This window comes from Cynara cardunculus (assembly GCF_001531365.2).
Source record: "Cynara cardunculus var. scolymus isolate 2C chromosome LG 8, CcrdV1, whole genome shotgun sequence".
NCBI lineage: Eukaryota > Viridiplantae > Streptophyta > Magnoliopsida > Asterales > Asteraceae > Cynara > Cynara cardunculus.
This window is the reverse complement of record NC_037535.1, coordinates 17,472,579-17,483,590: the sequence shown is the minus strand read 5'-3', so window position 1 is coordinate 17,483,590 and position 11,012 is coordinate 17,472,579. Positions and strand designations below refer to the sequence as shown.

Sequence of the window (11,012 nt, the reverse complement as noted above, 5' to 3'; positions counted from 1 at the left end):
TGGGACCTAAGTAAGTGTACGGGCTACTTATGGTCGTTCGTAAAATAATGGGGCACGTTGGTTAGGTAAGGCTTAGTAGCGTCTCAAGTTAAGCATCGTGGTAGATTTACATTTATTAAGTGCAAAAATTTACGTATAAGTTTGCAAATAAATGATTTATGCATTGTAGTGTTTTGTGCATATGAAAACCCATGAACTCACCAACTCTTTGTAGTTGACCTTGTTTTATGTTTCATGCTTTTCAGGATTTAAGTAAGAAATGAAGTTTTTGGGAGCATATTTGTGGCAAGACCGATTAAGTTCGCATTTGAAGTTTTTGTTTAAGAAGTACACTATCCCATTTTGGTTATTGATGTTAAACTCGTTTTATTTTATAAAATTTGAAAGGTGTTATTTATTAACTGTTGCTGTGACTCGCTTACCTGTTACATCTCGTGTTTCCGCTTTAGCGGGGTGTGACATGAGATCCCCTAACCTCTACTTAGACTTGCCTCTGCTAACGCACTCTTGGACGTTTTGCAGTTTTATTTCATAAGTTGTTGTCGAAGTAAAGATTTGGAAAGTTTTTTACTGATTTTTTTAGCGGCCGATTTTCTATTGGTTCATCTTTTTGATCCGATTTTACGTCTTTTAATCTATTTTTTTTTACTCAAATTCAATTTTTGTTATTATATATAATTATATAAATTAAATAATAAAAACTAGTACACAATGTAGTATGATTAGAACTACGATCTTATAATTCAAAGCTCTAACCAAATTGCATAATTAGTTTTAGAAAAATATAAAATGTGAACTCAAGGACGAACCCAACTTCGTGCCACTGGTGGCACGTGCCATCGGATTATTCCTCTGTCTAAGGGTGAAAATATTAGGATCATGAAAAGTGTCATCATATTAATTTGTTATGTACCACTTTTGAAACTATAGTAACAAAAAGTTTTCTTTGGTAGAGTTGGTTTACAAGACTTTTCTTTCACTTCAAACCCGAATTCGAATTCTGTTAGTGCCATTTTCTTAATCAAATGATGTCATTGTCTGAAAATTTTTCCTATATTTATTTCTTCGAGACAAAATAGCGTCTTCATTTGAAAGCATTTCCAGGTCCGTCCCTATATGAAATAATTCAAATATGTTAAACAAAGATTATGTTTAGACAAAAAATGTAATAATTCAAATCAAGAGGGAAAAGTTATTAATTGGTTATAGTTGAGGGACCATTTGTGTAACTTTATGGTGTCTACCTTGTTCAAATTTGGATGTCACGGAGATAGGTACGGTCGATGCACGTTCATGGGGCCCACTGTACTGATGCCCGCATACGATCTCATCGCCCACTCTTCTTCATCCAACGGTCCAAGATCACTGTCAGTCCTTCCTTTTGCCATGTGGCGTGTCACGTGAACATCTCCATTAAATCCACGAAACAGCTTGTCAGTGCCCATTGGTTTTCAGGTCTGTGTTCTTCTCTCCAGAAATGATTTGATGATCGTACCTCCGCCGTACCAAACTAACCTCCGTCACATACCGCCGGTGAAAATGACCGTCATACGAAAACGGAGATTCAACTCTTGCCGTTCTCTCTCCGCTGCTACCCACCAGCCCCTCTTGAACCTCCGCCTCCTCTTCCTTTTCGTTCCCACTTAATTTCGGATAGTATTCTCTTGTTGTATCAAATGGGGTCGTCTTTAATTCTCTCTCTCCTCACCGACGACCTCCTAGAACGGGTTCTTGATTGTCTCTCCAATGATTCGGATCGCAAATCCTTTCGTGCAACCTGCAAGGTTTTCCATGGTGTTGAATCGGGTCATCGCACACGTCTCAAGTTTCTACGACCCGAATTCATTCCGGGACTCCTCCGAAATTACACACGGGCCGACACTCTCGACTTCTCCGTGTGCCCACGGATCTGCGATGGCACAATCTCCGCGTTGCTCAACAACATCAGCTGTTATGGATGGGCCCAGAGAGTGAAGAGTGTGGTGCTTTGTAGGACGACGTCTCTGAGGTCTCCGGGATTGGAGGTGCTGGTTGGGTCATGCCCTGGGTTGCAGTCGGTGGACGTGTCGCACTGTTATCAGTTTGGAGACAGGGAGGCCGCAGCGCTTTCGTGTGGGGCGGAGTTGAGGGAGGTTAAGATGGATAAGTGTTTGAGAGTGACGGATGTAGGATTGGCTAAGATAGCCATTGGGTGTGACAAATTGGAGAAGATCAGCTTGAAATGGTGTTTGGAGATAACTGATTTGGGGATTGATCTCTTATCAAAAAAGTGTCTCCATTTGAAGCATCTCTCCATTTCATACCTCAAGGTAAACGATTTTAATGACACTTCTTAGACTTGCTATCCGTTTATGTGAAATGTTACAGAATTTGGACTAATATTTCTTTTGGGGTTTGGTTGGCATTTATCTTTTTCCTTTTTTCAGATAAGTAACGAGTCACTACGGTCCATAAGTAATTTGAAGGAGTTGGAGAAGTTACTAATGGTGGGGTGTGGATTAGTGGACGATGGAGGCTTGCATTTTCTTGGAAATGGTTGCCCTTCACTTCAGGTTTCTTACCCTTGTTTTCTTTTTCCTTTTTTCGTCGTGTTCTTTACATTGAAAATATATTTTGATCACGTTGTGATTTGTTTAATTTCTTACACCTATTGTTGGTTATGGAAACGCTCAAATAATGTTTGGTTTGGGAAAATGTACGAGCTTTCATCTGAATGGCTTTAAATCTATATTTGTGAGTCTATGATGTACAAATTTGTGTAAATCTATGTTTATCTTAACATGTTGACCCAAATCTTATTTAATATACTTGCACCAATTGGACATATACAGAAAGGATAACTATACATTGACACAATTATGATTAGGCTGCAATTCTACAAGAAACCACTCCTACCATCAAAAAACATTTGCAACCCAACTTCGAAAAAGACCAAGTTACTAATTTTTTTGTAATGATTACTAAGGGCCAAAAGTGAAGTAAATTTAAAATTTTATCCAAGAAGTATATGTTGCGTATTTTATTAGGACAACCTGAATTGAAAAGTGTTAGCAAATTTTATGGGGCAGAAAGAATGATTGTTTTGAGAGTTGGAGTGATGGTGTTCTTGTCTTATATCGTTAGTTATGCATTAGAACCTAACGTCTATGATGATTTATAAATACTACATTGTACAAGCACCCATCCAATTTTAGGTGTAAGAAATCATACACCATCTAGAATATGTCAATTAGGCAAACAAGAATGTGCCCTGTGTAAGAAGACAAAATGCAAGTTGATTTAAGCGCCCCTGATCATTGTGAACACATTGATTAGTATTTTCGAGCATGTAGTTTATGTTCTAATGCTCAATCCTTGCACTTTCTTAGTTTCTGCATTCAGAAAGTTCTTTGAAGCCTAAGCATTTTGTTTATAAGTTTCGTATTTCTAGTGTAAGATCATTTTATTGAACTTGTTGGGATTGCTCAAAATGCAACCAAAAGACATTATACAGCAACAAAACCCCATAGAAACATAAAGCGGTCAACTCCCAAAGGTTCCCAAATAAAATAGCATCCTTTAACACGCTCTGAAGTCTTAACAAAGTCCTTCCATTCATGCAAATCTCTTTCAGTGATTTCCCTTACTACATCTATCTCTTGTATCGACTTTCTCTTGGTACAAGTCTTATCATTTAACCAATGCATTGAGAGCTTCAACTGAAGATAGCCAAACCACATTAAACAGTGTGTCTCAACTTCTTCTTGCCAACTCAACATTATCTTGTGTGTCCTTTATAATCCTATATGTTAACTTGCAACAACATGCCTGGCCAACATTTGTACTCTTGCTATGGGTATATTATGTAGTGTTTACATGTCACTTAGATGTATCCCACTTTTATCCTATGACTAGCATCCTCAGTACCATGTTTTACTACTTGTTAGGATATATGTTCTCTGCATCTTCTCTTTTCTAATTTTGCACACCACATGCTCTGTTATTTTTATGTTTAAAATTTGGTTTTATCCAGGTGTTTTTCTTGAAACTTCCAGGTTCCAGCTTTATATTAATGCCTTGACCTGATCTCATTGATATGATATCACCAGTGAAAGGCATTTACGATCATATATCATTTTGTATGTTTTTCTTGAGCACATTCACCTCTACAACAAATGTAGGGCTCTAAGTTTGACCATTGGTGTAATTTAATGTAGTAGAGGAGATATTTGTCTTGTTGTAGGCTTTGTGTTTGTTATGCACAATCATACATATCTTCAGCCGCTTTCATGTACGTCCCGTACAAACTTGATATTTCCCAAAAGCCCACTAATTGACTTCTCGTGACAAGTTTATCTAGATCAATATATACCATGTGAAATCCTATTTGTGTCACATATCTTTTTATAAGGTGTCCAATTGAGAAAATAACATCTATTCATTGATCTTCCATGTATAAAAACGAATTGGTTTCCTGTTACCTTATTCCCAACTGTTAAACTTAGTTTAGCAACCCACTCCATTAGTTTATTGTGTTATTGCTCAATTATTCCTCCTCAGAGAGGTCCGAAAGTCCAAATTGTATCAAGTCCTAAAGTTTTACCATTTTTTCATCTCTACACCCTCCTTATTTTAATGATAATAATAGAGTTGTACTGCAGTAACATTGTATCAAGCCCTAAAGTTTTACCAATTTTCATCTCTGCTTGTGCTTCCTTCATCTTCAACTCCGATCTACATGCGGACCGTCTATGGCATAATCAGATGGGTTGTCACGTCCTTTACAATCACTCTCTATTTTTATGATCTAAATAACCCCCGTCATTCTCTAACGGTCACTTTTGACTAAGCGGCTTTGTTCTCTTTCTTTGATGCATTTTATTTGATTGCATACCTAGTTTTTCCTTTTGGAAGATACAAGAGCGAAACAATCAACCTATTGATATTGGAAGACCCAACGGATTCTTCCAATGTATTATTTCTGGGTCCAATGGAATTCATAGGTATAGGAAAAAGCCCTATCAAATAGAGATTTTTTCTTTTGACCATATTTCGATTGTTAATACGATATATAAGGACCGCTACTCCAAAGAGDATTWCACCCTTGATYGTGAAATATCGATTGCTTGTTGAACCCTGTGAATTGTGTGAAAGTAGGATACTCCAAATTCGGGAGTCAAAAAGTTTTATAAAACGTTCTTGGTGGAAAAAATGTGAATGAAAGATCCCAACTCTTCTATATTCAGTTTATTATATACTTCACCTCTAAACCCTCTTCCGGCTTCCTTAGTGGAAATCTTGTCTAGTTTTGCTCCTCTAGGTTTTTTATAGTCTTCTAATCATGCAAGAGTTGGTAACGTTTGTTTTTTGCCTTTAAACCATTTTGTCTTTCCCATTGCACCATTATTTCTACTTTGTTTACTTTCTGTACTTTTTCTGCCCTCGTTTGATACCACTTAGCTGTACATTGCAATCTTTCTCCATATCATGTTAGCTTCATTTTTGGGGCTAATGCATTCCTTTAACTATTCCACTATCAAACATACATGGACTCTCATCTATTGTTCTCTGTTACTGCACACTCTTAGGCATGCCTTTAGGCCATACTTGACTATTGATCCCAGTTATTTGCATGGAAATGGTCTTATCTACATAGATTTCTGACCATTGCTAAAGGTTACTAGGTGAGTCAATTTTTCTAAATGAAGTCACTACAATCAACAAACGTTAATAATAGAGAAACATAAGATTATTATTTGTGATTCTTATCATCACACCAAAACATCTGCTATATGTGCACCTGCATGACCATTTTCAAGCTAGTGTTCCTGAATGAACTCTTCCATGTCCTACTGGAATTGTATTCGACGTATTAATTAGAGTGGGTTTTGATGTAGCATGTGGGAACTCCGGCTTCTCACTAGTATTGTTGTGTCAAGGTGGCTCATTTACACAATACAAAATGGGGTTCTGATGTGGTGTAGTTCTGATAGGTGTGCCTGGACATCTTGTCCGAATTCCTTCAATTCTACCCGCTATCCTTTTCGGGACCCTGGACAAGGAGGGGTGGAAGCTGAACTGGTACTGATGTGACTCATGATGCTAAGAAGGTTACACCTTGGTGATACTTGATTTGGTTCCCTTTTGTAGGTCCCGTCTTCATTTTTTCTAATCATCAAGTAATCTGAGATATTGAGGACTCCTGATTGCATCTCTGCTACTTCTCACATAACACAGATGGAACCAGCAAAATAAAAATGATAAATGACAAAAACAAATAGGACCACATCTTTAAGCTTTCCATTGTTCTGCTCCTGTATATCTACTTTCTTCTGTATGATACTATTATATAACTGTTTCCCCTGCATTCGTGAAAATGATGCTTCCATGACTTAAACCCAGGATGGTGAGGTCATTATGGACTTCAAATGGGCACATATGGTCCTGTCCCTCCAACATCTTTTTGTTTAATAAATTTGTAGAGTTTAGCATTTCTTTGTTTGATGTTCAACCAAGTTAACATTAAAAGGTAACTGGTCTGATACTCACAAGTCAAATGTACTCCATTTTTTGGCTCTGTGGTTATCATAATTTTTATATGAGTTGCAAATCCTAGCTTCTTCAAGTGATATGATAATTCAAATTCACTGTCTCATATGTTTTATCATCATTATACATCAGAACATGTCTAACAATTCCTTAAGATTGTTGCTTCAAAATTAGAACACTAATTAAGCTCCAGGTGAACCATCGTTAATCTTATGTTCATCTTTTTAGCACGATTGTTACCTTTGCAAATTTAAGTTCTGCTAGAACCAAATCTGTATATTATAATTATAATTTCTGGTTGCAGGTATTAGACATAACGAGGTGTGAACATGTGAGTTCTTCTGGCCTAATTAGTGTCATTAGAGGATGCAAAGGCCTTCAAAATCTCAATGCGGGTTACTATTTTCTTGTGAGTCTATTTGATTCATGCCTATTTGCAGTTTACATGAAGCTTGTATTCAGTCTTTTTTCAAACTAAATGATGTATTTTGATGCATCAGGAGCTTTCCCCCGATGTTTTTCACAACCTTAAGGACTTGAAGTATCTGAAAACAATTAAAGTTAATGGAGCTCGAGTTGCTGACTCATTCTTTCAGATCATAAGTGCTAATTGTTTGTTTTTGGTTGAAGTTGGTTTGAGCAAATGTGAAGGAGTGAATGATGTAGGTATTATGCAGCTTGTATATGGGCGTCCCAACTTGAAAATGCTCGATTTAACATGCTGTGATGACATCACCGATGTGGCAATATCAGCCATAGCAAGCTCATGTAGAAAACTTCTGTGCCTCAAGTTGGAGTCTTGTTCATTGCTCACTGAAAAAAGTTTCAGTTATCTGGGGTCATCATGCCACTTACTTGAGGAGCTCGATCTAACTGAATGTCATGTGAATGACATAGGTTAGTGATCCAATTTCCAGTTTCTGTATGCCTATAATTCCTAACTCAACCTCATAAAACCATCCTCTTTTTTAATAAACCAAACCCAATATATCCTGCTTGAAAGCAGTACGCAGATCTGACCTCTACTTAAAGGGAATCTTTTTAATATATTTCATTAATTCATCTATTCTCACAGGACTTGATAATCTGTCTAAATGTTCTGAGCTGCGGTGCTTAAAGCTGGGGATTTGTACTGATATCTCAGACACGGGATTGTCATATATAGCTTCACATTGCAAAATTGAAGAACTTGATCTATACCGGTACCGTGTTTCATATATTACATACAATGGTTTTGATCTTTATGATGCGTTCCTCAAGTTATTGTTTGGTTGTAGGTGTTCAAATGTTGGTGATGATGGATTACGGTTTTTAGCCACTGGTTGTAAAAAGATGAGGAAGCTAAACTTGTCTTACTGCACTAAGGTTACAGATAAAGGGATGGTGTATCTGGGCCTGCTGGAGGAACTATCTGATCTGGAACTACGTAGTAATGGCAATGTCACAGACACAGGTCTTATAGCTCTTGCATCTGGATGCAGGAAACTTTCAGAATTGGATATTAAAAATTGTCAGAACATCGGTGATGCTGGGTTTTGGTCGCTTGCATTCTATTCTTGGAATCTGCAACAGGTATCCAATTATTGGTTTCGTTTTCCATTAGTTCTATGTTTCTAATAATAATAATAATAATATATTTACGTATTACCAAAGTCATCAGGCAAGTACAATTAGTGCAACCGAAAGCATCTTGCTTATTTCAAACCAGTTGTAGATTTTTATACGGTAGATCCCCATCCCTAATGCTGTGGCTTCAATAACGAGGATCTTGTCCACCATTGCAGCTTATAATATTTTGGTCGGTCCTTGTTGCAGATAAACCTAAGCTACTGTTCAGTATCTGATGTGGGTTTGTGCATGATGATGGGGAACTTGACACGACTGCAGGACGCAAAGCTGGTGAACCTGGCTAAAGTATCAGCAAAAGGGTATGAAGTTGCACTTAGGGCTTGTTGTGCTCGCCTTAAAAAGGTTAAGTTGATTGGTTCTGTTAGGCCTCTTCTTACCCAAGAGCTTCTTCAGACTCTTGCAGCAAATGGTTGTAGAGTCAGATGGGATTAAGATTCAAGTATGTTCTTTTCCATCCCAAGTTTACATATGTGCATGCCCATAAAATAATAATAATTGTTTACGTCGTTGAATCTGAATTTGATTGTATGCATGATGGGTTTTGTTCTAAAATGGCTCAAGCCCAGAGCACCAGAAAAATCACAAATATGAAAGAATAACAGTTGATCCTTAATTCACACCACCATCTTCGTGTTGAACAGAGTTTGATCTGTTGGGGCTAAGGGATGGTGACCTCACAATGGCGAAGGCGTCTTGTCGACTCAATCCACGCTTCTGGGAACTTACGGTATTCGCTTTCATGTTGATTCCATTTATGTCTTGGGAAACAAAGTCTTGAATATCAATGCCTCTACTTTCGATTTCCTTTTCTAAAGAGCCCTTTTCCAACTCCAGCTCACTCACTGCAGGTGGCGAGTTTCTGTACATCAAATAAACACAGAACTGTACGGCTCCTAGTAATATCCCTAATGCATTTGGCACCTGCATGCAATAACATTTACATATGGTAATGGGATGTCAGTTCCCACAGCTATTTCCATTGAATATATAGGGTGATTCGGTAGAGGTAAAGTCTGTTTACATTCTATCCCAAGAACCCACCATTGGATGAGGGGACTTACTGAGCTTATTTGGTTTGGTTTGGTTTGGTTTGGTTTGGTTTGGTTTTAGTTGATTTTTAGAAAAGTGGCCTTTTGATCCATGAATCTTTGTGAGTTCATTTGTTTACTGTTGAAAAAGGAAGAAATGAGAGGACGAGAAGAACACTTACAACGACAAAGATATCTGTGACCAACAATGCGAAAGCAAACCAAACACACCCGTTGATGAACAAAGAGAACACGAGGAGAATTGGCATGTACTCCACGCTCTTCATCGTTATGGTTGTTTTCTGTATGTATAGCGTGTAATCAGTGTTAAAACCTTTAAAATACGCTAAACATTAGTCTTCACCAACAAGAACAAAGGGGTTAGACTTTAGAGTGTTTTGCTGCTTGGCTGTTAAACCTTAGGGCCCCAAGCTGGTTTGGACAATCCCAGTTACCAGAAAAAGCGAAGGGTCAATTAGCCTACCAATGCAGCAAGAGGTGCAGCATACATCATTGTCGTGAAAGTTGCACAAAGAACTCCTGTGAACGTGCGTTGTGAGCCTTTCTCAAACGCAACAAGTGTGAACGCCACGACCACCCCAAAACATACCACGTCCAACACCACAAACCCGAAATACGTAACCTGAAAATAAGATTATCAATCATTGCAAATTGCCTTCAAAATATCGCTCTCATGGAAATCTTGATTACCAAAAAGCATTCATTTACCCTTTTTTCCTTGGAAGAATAGAAGAACAGTAGAGCGAGGTAGAGCGCTTGCATGGTCACACCAGCTGCGTTAACCGTGACGATAAGGAGACCATCATCAGGGTCAAGTAGACCATACAAGATCCACAAAGAACAACTCAATAACGTCACGATATATGGTGTTCCGTTGTAGTTTTCAGCAGATTTTCTTTTCACAATCTCCCTAAACTGTGATCTGCGACATTTACAACGTTGGAATCGTGTCAATTTTCATTTCTATACAAAACCAAACCAAACCAAACCAGCTCAGGATATCCATGATTGTTTTTGTATTTAAACTTACATGGGAGAAGTGAAAGTTAGTATGGAGATGACGTTTCCTGCATGAACAAACAAACATTTAAATCCAAAATATTCATATTTTTCCGCATTTGCAGCATGCCAAAATCTCGAAGACAGACGGAGAGTCGAGAGCTCACCTACGATCCCGATGACGAAGGCAGCATCAACCATAGTGTTGATCAGCTTAGAAGCACAAGGGATGGATTTTGGAGGAGTTTGATGAGAAATGAAAAGAATGTTGATGGTTTTATGGGTTGTCCCCATGAATGCCCATTGTTGGATTTTAGCTCATCATTTTTTGTATGTTGTGCTGTTGTTTGACTGTGTTTTCAATGGTCAACATGAAGTGATCCTTAACTTCAATTTACATGGATTTTAAAACATTGAAGCTTTATAATGCTTGGTATCTACATTTACATTTTTTATGAAATACTTGACATTGAGTTATTTGTTACCTCTAATTTAAGATAAATGGATAGAAATCAATGTGCATAACAAATAATACATTCTTACTCTGCTTATATTCATATCTTAATAAATATACCTTATTTTGATAATAATTTTTTTAATAAACTAAAATAAGAACAGAACATGTTGCATATAAGTAATATATATATATATATATATATATATATCTTGGGGTCTATTTAATAGAGAACTGACTAGTTTGTGGTAGTCGTGAGATCCAATCTTAACCACAAATCAATAGATAAATTAAGAAATTTATAATTTTGGTAATTTAAATAAAAGTTTTTAATGCAAAGACATTTTATGTAT

General features: G+C 37.3%; 2 protein-coding genes across 7 annotated transcripts; one reads left to right on the top strand and one right to left on the bottom strand.

The window, feature by feature from the left end:
* The first annotated feature begins 1,519 nt into the window (after positions 1-1,519).
* On the top strand, positions 1,520-10,618 carry LOC112517192 (F-box/LRR-repeat protein 3). 6 transcript variants are annotated; one of them, XR_003069648.1, is made up of 8 exons: positions 1,520-2,309; positions 2,427-2,552; positions 6,833-6,937; positions 7,206-7,425; positions 7,604-8,100; positions 8,344-8,596; positions 8,799-8,884; positions 9,006-10,618. XR_003069648.1 is itself a non-coding variant. In XM_025124550.1 (8 exons), exons 1-7 carry the CDS (start codon positions 1,677-1,679, stop codon positions 8,587-8,589), a joined length of 1,752 nt encoding a protein of 583 aa, XP_024980318.1. In that variant the 5' UTR covers positions 1,520-1,676; the 3' UTR covers positions 8,590-8,596; positions 8,799-10,618. The 6 variants fall into 6 exon arrangements, 4 of the variants coding, with proteins under 4 accessions (XP_024980318.1, XP_024980317.1, XP_024980319.1 ...); XR_003069649.1 differs by having other exon boundaries at positions 8,992-10,618; XM_025124550.1 differs by having other exon boundaries at positions 7,604-7,730; positions 7,806-8,100; positions 8,799-10,618.
* Positions 9,661-10,499, bottom strand: LOC112516251 (bidirectional sugar transporter SWEET16-like). Its single transcript, XM_025123268.1, has 4 exons — positions 10,373-10,499; positions 10,237-10,273; positions 9,915-10,128; positions 9,661-9,828 (listed from the first exon to the last, which is right to left on the bottom strand). The coding sequence occupies exons 1-4, from the start codon at positions 10,497-10,499 to the stop codon at positions 9,661-9,663; spliced, it is 546 nt and encodes a 181-aa protein (XP_024979036.1).
* Positions 10,619-11,012: the final 394 nt, after the last annotated feature.

Bases quoted from the DNA above. Each gene is read 5' to 3' on its own strand.
- LOC112517192 (XM_025124551.1), top strand. From the start codon at position 1,677: ATGGGGTCGTCTTTAATTCTCTCTCTCCTCACCGACGACCTCCTAGAA. The intron at 6,938-7,028 runs GTGAGTCTATTT...TTGATGCATCAG, and splicing joins ATGCGGGTTACTATTTTCTT to GAGCTTTCCCCCGATGTTTT. The intron at 7,731-7,805 runs GTACCGTGTTTC...GTTTGGTTGTAG, and splicing joins GAAGAACTTGATCTATACCG to GTGTTCAAATGTTGGTGATG.
- LOC112516251 (XM_025123268.1), bottom strand. From the start codon at position 10,499: ATGGGGACAACCCATAAAACCATCAACATTCTTTTCATTTCTCATCAA. The intron at 10,129-10,236 runs GTAAGTTTAAAT...TAAATGTCGCAG, and splicing joins CTAACTTTCACTTCTCCCAT to ATCACAGTTTAGGGAGATTG. The intron at 9,829-9,914 runs GTAAATGAATGC...TCTTATTTTCAG, and splicing joins ATTCTTCCAAGGAAAAAAGG to GTTACGTATTTCGGGTTTGT.